At 35.5% G+C, this 15,584-nt stretch overlaps 1 protein-coding gene across 1 annotated transcript; it reads left to right on the top strand.

Annotated features, from left to right (window-relative positions):
* Positions 1-10,815: 10,815 nt before the first annotated feature.
* LOC137722385 (transcription factor bHLH62) lies at positions 10,816-13,948 on the top strand. Its single transcript, XM_068461372.2, has 8 exons — positions 10,816-12,173; positions 12,304-12,489; positions 12,606-12,671; positions 12,793-12,861; positions 12,961-13,032; positions 13,143-13,370; positions 13,468-13,546; positions 13,642-13,948. The coding sequence occupies exons 1-8, from the start codon at positions 10,950-10,952 to the stop codon at positions 13,677-13,679; spliced, it is 1,962 nt and encodes a 653-aa protein (XP_068317473.2). The 5' UTR covers positions 10,816-10,949; the 3' UTR covers positions 13,680-13,948.
* Positions 13,949-15,584: the final 1,636 nt, after the last annotated feature.

Genomic DNA, 15,584 nt, shown 5'->3' with positions numbered 1-15,584 from the left:
TTTCTTCGGAATCCTAGGAATTCAATAATCGTGATCGTTCATTGTTCATCATATATTGTGCGATCAGTTTTTATTAAATATTATTTATATTTAATTTTAAATTTTAAAATAATTTTTAACCGTACAATATACGATGAACAGTCACAATCACGGAATATCTAGGATCCTCAAAAAAAAGATCCAACGGGAATTCTTTTCCATCAGTACCACCCTTCTCAAATCGTGATGTGCGCTTGTGATTTAATCATTTTTTATTATATTCTATTACTCATATTTTTTGGTCACTTGAACTCGCGACATTATTTGGTAGTCTCTCTTTTGTCGGGTTACTAGTTCCTTTATATGGGAAATTTTTAAGGGAAGGAATTACTATTTTATTATAAAAACGGAGATTAATTTTAATGTCCACATCACATCGAATTTTAACAATCCGAAACGTCTATTTTTCAAGTTACACCTCATAGATTATTCTTACAAAATATTAACCAAATCAGAAATATTTAAGACATCTAATTTTGAGTTCAAATAAATTAACGAATACTTTGTTACGTAAGAAACAATGAAATTTTATCTTGATAATTAAATAGGCAAATGGGTTTGGATTGAATTGAATTTTTGCATAGATGATCTATGAATTGAGACTAATAAAATAGACGGTTCAAATCGTTAAAGTTCGATGTGGAGTGAGTCCCACACCTAATCTCTATTTTTTTTTCAAAAAATAAAGATCCATTTGCATAGATGGCCTATATATATCACTTGTTGCATTGCTCTTCATGTACCAATAGTGAGTTATAGGCATTGGATGGAGATATGCATCTCAGCAATATGAATTGTAGTATTGTGCCTTCTGTAATTGCTTTATCTATATTTTTTTTTTTAAGAAAATAAATAAAATTCTCTCGTCTGAATTATGCTGCATGCCACCATCTTGATGGAAAAACACGAGAGTGAAATTAATTCATCTTTTGACAAACAAAAAATTAATTCGTTTTGAAATGTTGTAGCGACACTGAAGAACATAGTAATATTATACGTTTGGGTTTTGTTCAATGTATTTTTACAAGCTATATATGGGGAGGAAAAAAACCGGAAACCACTTCTACAGATGAAGGCCCTGCGATTGCTGCTGCAATTAGTCAAGTATTAACTGATTCTCACCATCGGCTTTGCTTGTGGAATATATTTCAAAATGCTGCAAACAACTTGAAGCATGTGTTTTCGGAGTTTCAGAAGGTTGTAGATTTAAGGTTGGAACTGGAAAGTGACGATGGAGTAACACGGAGATATATATATATATATATATAGTTGAGAATTCAGGGGCTCGGACAGTGAGGTCACTTGCATATAACCCTTCTACTCGGTTGGTAACTTGTACTTGCAGAAAATTTGAATTTCAGGGGGTTAGACTTGTCGAGTTTACCACCTAAATATTATTTGAAGAGAGGGAGCACTGATGCTCGACGACGAGATGTTGATTTTGATGCATATGGGGAAGCAAATTTGGGTAATCCAACCTCATCCTCCATGGTTCAATATAGCGAGTTATCTCACACAGCACAAAGAATAGTATCAAAAGGTGCAAATAACAACTCATCGCGTGCTACAGCCAAGTCTGAACTGTTAAAGCTCGAAATTCTTATGAGTTTTGAAAAAGAAAATGCTCCAGCAAGTGATGCTGCACTGCGCGGCAGGATCAAGTGGATGGAGATGTTGTGCATCTTAAATTTGCAAGGCCCAAAAATACAGAAGTCCAAGCACTCTAAAAAGGTTAGTACGTGGTTAATTTGTATGTATTAGGCTTGCATGTGTGTATGAAGCCTGTTAGAACATAATTCACGTGCAAGTGGGTTATGGGGCTCATCAACAGGTTTACATGAGCATATCTAGGTTGTATTTTGTGTGGAAATATCTCATAACAATCTTATCTCTGAGAAAAAGAGAAGGTTTAAATATCTTAACCTTTATTCTAACTGATACTAAGGTCTTTTGTGATAAAATCTCATACATATTGAACTGTGCAGGTAGTAAATAACAAGTTAGGAACAATATCGATGTTGTTGAAAGTGAATCTTTGGCCCATCCTTCTGATAATTTGACATAGTATCAGAGTCAGAAAGTAGGCACGTACTCCCACATGATGTGTGGGTTCCCTTGGCACTGCAATTAAGATGAGTTCCCTTCGCTCTACGTGGGTGCCGATGTATGGATCTCCCACGTGTGGCCTACTAATTTGATTCCACGTGAGGGGGCGTGTGAAAATATCTCACATCGACCATATCTCTAAGAAAAGAAGAGTTTAAATATCATAATCTCCCTCCAACTAATATCGAGGTCTTTTATGATAAAATCCCACACTTGTCAAACTGTGCAAGTGGTAATTAATAACTTAAGGATAATATCGGTGTTAGTAAAAATGGACCTTTGATCCATCTCGCTAATAATTTGACATTTTCATAACTATTTACATTAGCATTCAAGATTTTTATATAGTTTCTTCTCAATCTAGGCTGATCTAATCCGAACTTGATCCATATTACACCTAGAAAATATGGACTACAATTTAGAGTAATATTTTTACAAGCCTTCAAAACCCAAGAAATTTGTGATTTTGACATGTGTATAACTTAGTGTCCTATAAGCTCAAAAAGGAACTACCCATTCATATTAACATTGGGGATATACAATGATATTTTTACACTTAAAAAATAAGTTAATAAATTGGTATCGAATATATATCCATGATATTCAAATCTAAGACTATTCATAGGTACCACCACATCATGTTAATTCATTCAATCAATTTCTTGTTGGTTTAACATTTTGCAAGTTCTTCGAGCTAGAAGGGATGTTATGTGACAAATAATGCATCCAACACTGCACAATCTCGTCCAGTTGCACCCAAGATTACCTTATGATCCTTTGCAAGATTTTGGGGTTGAATTGTTCATTGTACCACGAGTTATAAAGTATCTTAATCAAACAACAGAGAACATCGCGGCCAACGTTGGCGTTTATGAATGTAAGACATAATACCAATAATCTAGATGGTGTCCAAAATGAAGAGGATCATCAAACAACAGAGCATGAAAACAACAACATTTGTGTGGCAAGGACTCAAGTTGAGGAAGATCATTAAACAACGGTGAATGATAACAACAACGTTGATGTGACCTTAATTGTTGGCTCGAGTCGCTGCTGTACCAATGTTGCTGTTATTATACTCCGTTGTTTGATAATCCTCTTCATCTTAGACATCATCTAGATTATTTTTACTAAGTCTTACATCTATAAAGTCAAGGTTGACCGTGGTGTTCTATGTTGTTTGGTTAAGATATTTTATAACTCACGGTACAACGAACAATTCAATCCTAAAATTCTGCGAAGGATGATAAGGTAATTTTGAACGCAAACCGACGAGATTGTGCATTGTTAAATGTATTATTTGTCACACAACACCCCTTCTAGCTTGACGAACTTGCGCAAATGTTAAACCAGCAAGAAATTAATTGAATGAATTAACATGATATGGTGGTATATATTCTAAAGATGTGCATGAATCACTCACGTAGGATTTGACCCGATCACCTTTAAACAACAGAATATTAATCCATGTATCTCCAGCATAATTGTACATCATGCTGCTGTAGTTGAGCCAAAACCTGCGAAAATATTTTATAATGTTAATTAACTAAAAGAAATAAGAAAGAATAAATTTTGGAATTCAATATTTAGCACTTTGGTTTATAAAAAAAAAAATAATGACCTATAAATTGAATAAATATATTATTTATGACGACACCGAAACTCCTTAATCAAAGTTTGGAAAAGACATCGATGTCAATTTATTCCTCGCACCCTTGTTTATGAACATATCTTATTTCCAAAAAAAAAAAAAAAAAATCCTTTGAGAAAGCCCAAAAATTAATATGTAATATGAAAAGCTACTAGACGGACACAAGGCGAAGGATAGCTTACCCGACATGGATACGGAGGAGGATTAGTTGAGACAAGCAGTTCGCGAGAAGTTGGTTCTTGAAGAACAATTACAACAACAAGAACCAGCTTCTCGCGAACCAAATGCAATGCCCGTCATTTATACTACTTTCGGTCGGATTAACTTCAGCAACAACAATTGCGACCATGTTCTTCTTGGAAACATCTTTTCAAATGATAATATGAACCAGTAACGATCCCCAATACAAACTATTTTCCCTATCAAAAGCTCTCACTCTCTGTTTCGCTGCGTTGTGTGGTCGTGTGAAGGGCAAGACTTGCGTTTTAAAAGAGGAAGGAAGGTCTTAGCTGGAATTGTCAGTTTTCAGGAACGCAAGAACTAGTGTGCGTTAAAGGGTGTCACTGACTGATACACGACAACTACACCAACTAACAATTTACTCAGATAAGTAACGTCAATTGATGTATATCACTATATCTTGGCTACATTCATTGAACCTAGTTTTTTGAGCTAGCAAAGCAGCAGTTACAACGTATAATGTATTCAATGTTCTCGTTTCTTCTTTTTTTGGTTTTTTTGGGTTTTGTTCATCAATACAAGTGTATGCCCCCACACACATACAAAGTGTGAAATTTTTTACTTTTGTTTTTTAAATTTGAAGGAGAGTGGAAGTGGGTGAGAGAGAACGTGGGAGTGGGGAGAGAGGGAGAGAGGTTTTTTTTTTCTTAATTAGAGATGATAAAATCATCTTGAGATGAGGCTTAAACAAAAAACAGCAAAACTTTATTTTGTAAAATTACGTTATTGTCCTTAAGTTTTTTGTTACGATAATTAAAAAAGTTGAATTCAAGTAGAGCACCAAACAGATCCTAAAATTTTAACACTCTTCTAAATTTAAACTCTTCACTCTCCATCATTTTAATGTAGATAATATCATTTATTAAAATAAAAAAAACAATTATACTCTTCTACTATGTTATATTAATTTTCGACCAAAAAGAAAAAAAAAAAAAATTTGGGCCTTTAGAAACTGAATTGCCACTCTTTTGATCAACTGGGCAAGGGCCAATTCTGTCTCTAGCTATGCTTTGGGCTAGGCTCTTTGCTAAACCCGTAACGTAGGCTTCCATTCCTCAACCCAAAAATTGTCCCACTCAACAAGGGAAAACTTGAAATTTCAATAACCTACTTGACTCTCAAAATAATTTGGCAATGCTTGGCAATAAGGAGTAGCCAACTTAATTTATAGCTAATGTAAAGTCCCTTCTCTTATCCATATGAGAATTATTGTCAACAAATCCTTTCACATGTAACGAATTTTCAAGCCTAACACGTAGATAACACAACGGGATGACGTGGAGCCCGTATGGTCGTTTGGCTTCACATGTGGGACAACATGCTCTTGTACCATATAGAAAGTTGTGGTTCCATCGTAAAACTAATTGGCAATATGAGAGTAGTCCAACTTACTCATAAGCCCATAAAGATCGCTCCTCTCATCAACATATGATTCATTCTCAACACTGAGTACTTAATTTTTGTTAGAGAAGTTCTAAGGTGACTTTATTAAAAGTGAAATTCTTTATAAACTCTATGTCACCTCATGTTTTTGACACAGTATTTTATAATATTGGTATGAAAATTGACGTTAAACTGTAAAACGTCAAAGAATCTATAAAACGTCAAAGAATCTATAAAAAGTCTTAGGAAAATTTCCTTTGCATTTTTCTTTTTCTGCCGACAACAGATCATCAACTATCTAGCTTCCTTGAAAACGAATATTGACCCCTCTTCCAAGAAAAGCAAACCTACCAACGAATTGAAAAAAACAAACCAAATTGTCATAAAAATAATGTAAAAAATTCTGACACAAACTACTTCAAGCTTAATAAATAAATAAAAAGTTTACAAGGCAAACAATATTATAAGGTAATGTTATGAATATTAAATTTGCAAACTAAATTATGTATCACCAATAAGAATAAACATGTTTATCAATATATAAGTAATAAATCAATCATCAATTTTTATGTCTTTTAATTTTTAAAACTTTGTCTACAAATTTAGTCTCTCTAACATTACTCATATTAAAATCAAAGTACTAAGCTTAATTATCGATCAAACCCTAACTTTAACCTAACCACCCCTCCTCCCTTGCATTATATGTGTGTGTGTGTGTATTGATTCCTTCAAAGCTTGATTGGATTGGAAGACTCAGTTACTTGTATCTTTGTAAAACGACGTAAATAAAGCACAAAAGCTAAAACAACTGCTAGCTAACTGTTAACTTATATATTACTTTTTAATTAATTAAGGGATAAAATAATTAAATAAAGTATATAGTCTAATGAACTTGCACCATCGTGCCCCAGGAGCCAACCAGAAACCGACACACGTTTCTCTGAGAATATAAAACTGTATAGCATGGAGGAGGGAGGTGCATATGAATGTGTGCATCAATGATTGAAGGTCACGTTAGATCAGAGAGAAGGCTCTGCATTGCATGAATTTATATTTGCCGACACGCTGCAGAGGCATCTTTCTTTCTTTTTTTTCGTATCAAGTTTTGAAAATTTAGACACAACACACGGTTTAGCGTTTACACCCAGAGAGAGAGAGAGAGAGAGAGAGAGAGGATGGCGGAATGGTGGGCGACAGGGATGTAGCTTCAAGGTCCGATACAGCAGATATATATCATATTCGGTGGGCGGCATATATTCAAGGCCAGAGCCAGTATAATGTTATTGGTTATCTTTGACTCCAACAAAACTTCTATATATTTGTTTGTATATTGTATGTGACTTCTATAAATAGGGCAAATTAAATTACAACATCTTCCTCCTACTTTTATTTCTTTTATTATATTTGTCTTTCCTTTTCTTACTTCTTGTGTGCGACTCTATTATGCGCATCATGTGCTCGATGAAATACTTTAGTTGAAAAGTCTTGATCGCTTTCAACATTACTCTAACATATCCTACATATTATAAGTCTATTTGAGGACTTATAGTTATAGAGGGATCTTAGTCTCTCTTTTAGTTTTTACAAATCACTAAATAAAACAATTTACTGGCAACGGAACTCGAACCTAAATCTTAATTTAAGAAAGAAAACGATATTATCAGTTCAATCAACCGTGGTTTTTACCACGACAATTTACATGCATGCATTTTTTACCACGACAAGTTGAACAAACAGCAGGGTTTTTTTTTTTTTTTTTTTTTTTTGGACAAAAGAATAATAAGAGTATCGTTTTGGGATTGGGTGCAAAGATCCGTCGGTTGACTAATTTTAGCATCTTTAATTGTACATATGGTTATGTGTGGTTTAATCAAACTTTATTTTTTTTAATGATTTGTGAACTGAGTGAAACTTTTAAATATGAAGCAACTTGTTGATCAAAAAAATATATATATGAAGCAACTTGAGTTTTTAAAACACCCTTATCAATGATTAACTATTATTCAATATTAAAAATTTGCGCGGATTACACAGATTTTCTTTTCATAGTTTTTACTTTTGAAACATTAGTTGCGATCCATATATAAATTCATAAAATGAGGATCTAAACGGTTTAATTATGTTGCATCATGTATGGTACGATATGTCTTAGTTTGTTTGGTTTTTTTAGTCATGTCCCTTAGATATGATAGTGTAATGTTTAATCTTGATGTTTCACAACAAAGTTACGTCGTAATAATTGGTAAGTCATAATTAGGTAACGGACTCATTACAAATTATATCGTCCTCTCGCATTGATATGAGTTATATTTGACATCTCCTCGGGCACAATAGAGACAACTACATTTGAGCAAAGACAGCTAAAAAATTAAAAGTAAATACTAAATGAGTTTTTAATTTTCAATAAAATAAAAACTAAAAAATGAAAACGAAAGGATTACCTATAAGTTACTTTGTAGGGAAAACTTTAAATTTATATCTTGTGAACAATAACTTATAATGTTTTTTTTCAAACTAAAGTTTATTATATTTTAATAAATTTTGAACTATATAATACCTTAATTTTTCGAGTAGTGTTTTGTAAATTCCCGTACAATCTTTCAAAAAATGGCAAAAATGCTTTGTTTGTCATTCAGTTTGTTTTTTTTTTTTTCATAAATTTTTTTATAGCAAATGTTACAATATATCACTTTCAAAATCGAACAAATTTGTCCGTAACATTCATATCCGCATATCAATTTGATCCTTCTGTTTATGTTTCATCAATTATTTTATTAGATGTGGTACATATGTGGTGTCACATCCCGGTCTGAGGGGGACCATTTTCCGAGTCCGCTCCACCACCGTAGCACGATATTGTCCGCTTTGGGCTCCGACCACGCCCTCACGGTTTTGTTTCTGGGAACTCACACGAGAACTTCCCAGTAAGTCACCCATCATGGGAGTGCTCTCGCGCGCGACTCGCTTAACTTCGGAGTTCCCATGGAACCCGAAGCCAGTGAGCTCCCAAAAAGCCTTGTGCTAGATAGAGATGGGAATATACATATAAGGATCACTTCCCTGGGCGATGTGGAATGTCACAATCCACCCCCCTTAGGAGCCCGACGTCCTCGTCGGCACACCACGACCAGGGTTAGGCTCTGATACCAAATTGTCACATCCCCGCCCGGGGCGGATCACTTCCCGGACCCGCTCCACCACCGTAGCACTATATTGTCCGTTTTGGGCCCCGACGACGCCCTCACGGTTTTGTTTTTGGGAACTCACACAAGAACTTCCCAGTGGGTCACCCATCATGTGAGTGCTCTCACGCGCTACTTGCTTAACTTCGAAGTTCCCATGGAACCCGAAGCTAGTGAGCTCCCAAAAGACCTCATGCTAGGTAGCGATGGGAATATATATATATATATATATATAAGGATCACTCCCCTGGGCGATGTGCTGGGCGATGTGGGATGTCACATGTGGGGGCTCACAAATCCAATATAGTAGTGCCACATAAATTATACACATCGGACAAATTACAAAATAATATACAACTTATATATGGGAATCCCACCTTTACTGTCACCGTTGCCTCTTGTGATAAAACGAACATCTAGCATTAAGTGGTAAGTTAGGGCAATATTTGTAATGCTAGTGGTGGGCTATTCAGGCCTAAAAAGTTTATTGGTGAAGAGATACAACGATGATGGATATGGATATACAATGGGCTAATAATAATTTAATATTAAGCTCACTTTTCATATGGATCGAACTTAAGATTTCTCACATCGTCGTGGTGCAAGTGATCATCATCCTCTTAATAAATAAAAAATGGAAAAGAAATCTGATCTTTTGTACAGTACTTCGATCTGTTAGTTTGTTGGGCCGTATAAGCAGTTGGTGGGCTGTATCTTGTCTGGCCCACTCCATCCAGCACCCTCGATTTTAACTCAAGTTGGATGGAAAGAATACTGAACAGAAGGAAAAGAGGGTGGGGGAGAATAAATTCCTCAAATGTGGACCACACACAAGTCGTTAAAACTGGATTTGAAAAAATATTCCACCCAGAAAAAAATTAAGTTAAAGAGTTTATTAATGTTTTTCTTGATCTTCACATATCACCCGAATTTATATCATTTCTGGACCTTAATGTTAGAAGCTTAAGAATTAGGAAATTTAAGTTCTTGATATGTGAGAGATCGAAACCCATAATTTATATGAGATAGGCCAGCAAAATAAATCAATGGAAATCATCAAATTCAATTTAAGTGGTTCACAGACAACCAGATATGGACAAAGGCTTCGTCCACATCACCCACTACGAGTCCACATGCACAACACAAACCCAGAGAGGTCCCACCACTTTGGCAAATGAAGGTTAAAAAGTGAAAGATCAGTTAAATTATAATGAATTAATATTCCACTAATTACATAGCTTAGTCTTTAACTATGAATCCATGAGAACAATTAAACAAATCCTAGGTGCATTAATCATTGATGATTAACACAAACAAACAGTGGCAGAGTGACAGTGATTTGTTTAGTAAATATGTGTTTATATTATAACATTAAATATTGTGTAAAACGTTAGCATATTCGAATTACAACTTCTATTAGATGGAATTAAAAACATTGTATAAACCCATAAACTCAAATATGATGTAAAAAGAAGCAAGAATTTAAAAAATATATATAACTTAAAGCCAAAGAAAAGTTAAAATAAGGAGAGGAAGTGAAGACTGCACCGCAATAAGAGGGACAGAGAGAAAAGAGGTTTGGCCTAGAACGGAACAAAATTTGGATTGAGAACACACTTGAATTTTAAGGTATTAGACTGATATGTAACAACATTTGTTATACTAGCAAAAAAAGGCAGGATAGGCCAAAAACCATTATGTTTCCTTAGTGGCTCCGCCACTAATTAAGACTTTACATCTTTTGACAAAAAAAAAAAAAAAAAAAACTAATATGATCAATAGTTAGATTAACAGTCTAACAACATCGTCTATCAAAATACACTTCTACAATGTTATTCTACCATATACTTTTAGTTTTGCACCTGATAAATGAGGTTTTATTGACATTTTAACAAGTTATGTTTTGGACTGTAAAAATATGATTTCAAACGGTCTTGACTTATAGATCACAAGTTTGAAAAAATTTTATCAAACTGTTTAGATAAAAAAAAAAAAAAATTATCAAACTGTTTAGGTAAAAAATAATAAAAATAGAAAAACAAAAAATAAAAATAAAATTGAAAATATTCAGACCTTTCTTTTTCGTTGAGACTTGAGTGAGGTCCTGATGGCATTGCATTCCCACCCATTCAACGGTCCACCGACTGATACACGGTTGTAAATATAAATACGTCGTATAAATACTATAAATACATGGTTATTGGCCTATTCCTCATGCTCATTTTCTATCCCGCAAACTTGTATAAAGATGTCAATTTCCATTTAGACATTAGCATAATTTCATCACATACGTATGGACTAGAAAAACGATAAATAAAATGATTATAAATATCTCATTGTTTTACTAAATGTTTGAAAGGTCAAACAGAAATTTCCTTTCTTTTATGTGCCTTGCTTCATCTCCACTTTCCTCGTCTCTCTCCCCCTCTGTTTGCTCTCTTTTCACTCGCTCCCCACCTTCTTTTAAGCTTTCCTTTTGCTTTTTCCTCCACATTTTGAGTGACAAACAAGGACACCACATCACCTTCATCATATCCTGTCCTTCTGATAGCAGCAACCACAGTTCCAACCTCTCTCCTTCCTTATTTGTACTCAAACAAAGCCACCCACTTGAAGATTTTCCCAAGAAATTTCTGGGTTTTCTTTCCCACTCCCTACCTTCTCACCTGGATCTTCACTTTTTTCTTGGATTCAGCTCCATAACCCTCCTTGATTCCATGGAAAAGGGCAGCCTAGCCAAACCCACCTGGAACCCTTCAGGGTTTTCCATGGAAATGCAGTCCAATGAGCTCAATTGTGCTCCCCAGCAACTTCCCAATTCACTTTTTAATGCCAATTGGGACAATTCCTTGGATCAGACCGATCCTTTTGAATCTGCCTTGAGCTCCATTGTCTCTTCCCCCATCGCCGCAGCGGGGAACGGCGGCGAGGGAGGAGATATGATTAGAGAATTAATTGGAAGATTAGGAAGCATTTCCAATTCAGGAGAAATATCTCCGCACTCATACATTTCTAGCAACTACAACAATAGTAGTACTAACACTTCATGTTATAGCACCCCATTGAACTCTTCACAGAGAGGCAGTCTGCCAATTGAAAATTTGGCTCAATTTCAGGCAGACCCTGGATTTGTTGAGAGGGCTGCAAGATTTTCCTGCTTCGGTGCTGGTGCTGGTGGCAATTTTGGTGGCCAATTCAACTTGAATGAAGCTGAATTGGCCTACAGATCAATGGCAAGGATTGACTCTCGCAAGCTTTCAAGAGTTTCCAGCAACCAATCACTGAAAGTTGCTGCTGGATCTCAACTTGCTGCTCAAGAAACCAACAAAAGCTCTCCCCTTGATGGGAATTCAGCTCCTGATAAGAAGTTCATCAGCCGGTTTTCAAGGGCCTCCACGCCGGAAAATGGTGAGTTGGGTGATTCCAGGGAGGGATCATCAGTTTCTCAGCAGATCCCAGGTGGGGATTTGAGTGTGAAAGCTGAAATTGTTACCAATTCAAGGAAAAGAAAATCTGCTGCAAGAGGAAAAGCCAAAGCTTCCTCTTCATCTCCCTCTGTTAAAGATGCCAAGGTAATTACTTTAAATTCTGTCACCAATTGTCCAATTTTTTACCCAAATTTTTTAGTTTTTTTTTTTGTCAATTTCTGTAGAGAATTGTTTGTAAACTGTAAAAATAATGAGTGAATCTACTTTTCTGCAGGTTGTGGCAGAAAAAGAAGAACCAAATGCCAAGAAAAGCAAAAATGATGAAGCTTCTGGGAAAGAAAAGGAAACTTCAAAGGCAAAGACAAAGGCCAATTCAGAGACTCCTGAGGCTCCAAAGGACTACATCCATGTCAGAGCCAGAAGGGGTCAAGCTACTGATAGCCATAGTCTTGCAGAAAGGGTATGTTTAAATTCAATGCTCTGTTCTGTGGATTTGTGTTTTTTTGTTGTTTTGGAATTTGGTTTTGGATTAAAGTTTTTGTTGCTAAATCTTGTTTATCATCGTTACCTGGTCAGGTTCGAAGAGAGAAAATTAGCGAAAGGATGAAGTTTCTTCAAGATCTTGTTCCTGGTTGCAACAAGGTACCTAAATTATTCATATTTGAGTTTAATTAAGTGATTTAATTACTCGTTCTGAAACTGATGTCGAAAACAATGAGAATTAGAGTACTAAATTGGACAATGAATAAAAAAAATTTGTCAGGTGACCGGGAAAGCAGTGATGCTAGATGAAATTATAAACTATGTGCAGTCGTTGCAGTGCCAGGTTGAGGTAAATTCAGATTGTCTCAGTGTTCAACCTTTCCTACTTTGCGATCGCAACACATAGTTTTGTTGCTAAATTGTGTTGGTTGAATTTTTGTTGGCTCAGTTTCTTTCTATGAAGTTGTCAACTGTGAATCCGAGGATGGATTTGAACATGGAGGCTCTTCTGTCAAAGGATGTAAGTTACCGATTTTTCAACTACGTTGTCACATGGCATTGATCCCGAATCCTGATGCATTTGCCAGTAGTTACGAACGTTAACTTTATATATTCCAACGCAAATTTCAGATCATTCAGTCTCGTGGATCTTTACAAAATGCGCTGTACCAGTTAGATTCTTCTGTGCCTTCATTCCCTTTCGGATACCAGCCCCAGCAACTGCCGCCTTTACATAGCAGCAGCATCTCTAGTGCGACAGACACACAATTTCCAGCAAACCCTCTAAGTTCCGCACTGCGTCAAAGTCACGGCATGCAATTGCCTGCTTTTGACAGATTTGGTGAAGCAGCATCTCAAGTAATTAACCGAAAAACTTGGCTCTGTAAACCTTTATGAAATAGTTTTACTTCGCTTTCGTTTTCTCAAGGCTTACTCAAAAAAATTCATATTCCAGATGCCAACATTGTTCGAGGATGACCTCCAAAGCGTGGTGCAGATGGGTTTTGGCCAGATTCAGCAGGAGAGTTTTCATGGTAATAAAGTATACTTTTATAAGATAACCTGCAATCGTCAAATTGTCGGGATCGAATGTTTCAACGTTTAATCCATCATTTTGTGTTATCTGCAGGCTCAGGGGCTTCAGCTCGGATGAAAGTAGAGCTTTAATCAACAGAAATAACTGTATATACAGAGCAGTTCCAGTTTGAGTGGATCTTTAGCCCCTGGAGGAAAATAACAGTTTCTTCTTTTCAACATGATTGGCAGATTGATTCAGCAACTCATTCTTTTGGAGAATTCCACTTTAATGTAAATTCTAGTACTAATTGCAACAATTCCATAAGACCAATTTTTCAGATTATGTAGCATGGTAGCATGAGTGTTGGAGGGGTAAAAACTTACCATTTGATAAATATTATTACTCATATTCGTTATAATGTTCGGGAAGTGATTTCCGAGATGCATTTTTTCTCTCTGTGCACATTTGTGTTTATTTTCAGCCGTTAAATTGAATACTCAAAGAATTAACAAACAAATACGAGCGGAAGAAATGCACACAAGAAAAAACATAGTGTGCGGAAATCATTTATCATTATGTTTCTTAGTTCATGTTATTTTGTGTGTAAATTCTTTGTTGTTGTAATTTTCTTTTTGTTGGGAGAATCTTATGCCCTGTTTGGTTGATGGGAAAATGGATTGACAAATGAAAAGTGAAAAAGCAAGGGCTTGGAACCACCATTTCAACAACCAATAGGATTGGAGAATGCCTGATCTCTCTGTCTTGCTTTTGCCCCTACCCACCTTCTCTCTCAGGGTTGCTTTCATTTGTGTGCTGGAAACTGGAAAGCAGATAATTTGATGACGGGGCCCACAATTTTAACGGAATTGTTATATAATAATCTTATTATGATTGTTAAAATTACTTAAATTGCGTAACTTGTGGCCTAACAGCTGTTAAGTAGGGACAGATGGTGTCTTAAGTCCAACTCATGATTATGAATTATTTTTTGTCTTAAGGTATATTGTCTTATTAATCCTTTAGTCCTAACATGACAATACGATACATGAGACTCGTTCTGTTGTAAGTGACTCTGCGGGTGATTCTCTTGCTATCACATTAGCAGTTAACGTTTGCATGTGGTCTAATATTTTAGTGAAATAGGAGGTATCCCAGGTTAGAAACTTCCCTTTCCTACATTTTTTCTTTCTTTTAAAAAGACGATCAGCTGGTGGCTTTGCCACAGCAATCCACATTTTCAGGGCCTTGAAGACTCACAAAGGCATTTCAGCCTTTTCTGACCACTATCGTATGATTCACCAGTGTTAAGAATTGAACACAAGACGTCCCACGTGAAATATGGGCATGAAATTTGTTCCTAACCACTAGGTCACTCCGTGATGATTCTTCTTCTCGCTTCTTTAAATTATTATAATAGTTTCAAACTATTTCTTTTCTCTTAATAATAATAACAGTTAACTAGACGATTAGCCTAAGATAAGGTATAAAGTAAAATTGGTTAAATATTAAAAGATTAGAGTGTAAAGTGGGAAAATTAAAACCAGACCCTAAAAGTTTGATGGCAGAAAATGTACTTAATCCAACATAAGATAAATAAATTAATGTATTTCTTAGCTGCAGCATAAAGTCCTTTGAGAGCTTTGGAATTCACTGCCCAGAAAATCAAACCAATCATGTAGACTGTTATTTTCTTAATTCCTAAATGTTTATTTATTTTATTTTATTTTATCATTTTTGTTCAAAAGTTTGATTATTTTTTAATTAGCAATGAAATTAAGGAACACCAGTGGGCCAGGTTGGCAGCAGTGAAGTTCTGACTTGGCTGAGGAATCACAGAGAACTTTACAATCCGAACAACTTTAGAAAATTATGGAAAGAAAATCTAAATGGATAAACAAGTGGAAAGAAAAAAAGGAATAAAGAAGAGGAACTTGGGACGTCGATTGATACCCTCCCAACGATAAAAGCAACTTTCCATCAAAGGCTGTCGTCGTTTGAATTATCTTGATTTCGAGTTTTCGTCACCAGCTAGTCATCTTTTTGAAGGGAAATAA

The sequence above is a fragment of the Pyrus communis genome, chromosome 4 (assembly GCF_041283825.1).
Source record: "Pyrus communis isolate YQ-2024b chromosome 4, ASM4128382v1, whole genome shotgun sequence".
NCBI classification, from domain to species: Eukaryota; Viridiplantae; Streptophyta; class Magnoliopsida; order Rosales; family Rosaceae; genus Pyrus; species Pyrus communis.
This window is presented reverse-complemented; position numbering and strand designations above follow the sequence as displayed.

Excerpts from the sequence above, each read along its gene's own strand:
- LOC137722385 (XM_068461372.2), top strand. The coding sequence starts at position 10,950 with ATGTTTGAAAGGTCAAACAGAAATTTCCTTTCTTTTATGTGCCTTGCT. Across the intron at positions 12,174-12,303 it reads CCTCTGTTAAAGATGCCAAG|GTTGTGGCAGAAAAAGAAGA; the intron begins GTAATTACTTTA and ends ACTTTTCTGCAG. Across the intron at positions 13,033-13,142 it reads AGGCTCTTCTGTCAAAGGAT|ATCATTCAGTCTCGTGGATC; the intron begins GTAAGTTACCGA and ends CGCAAATTTCAG.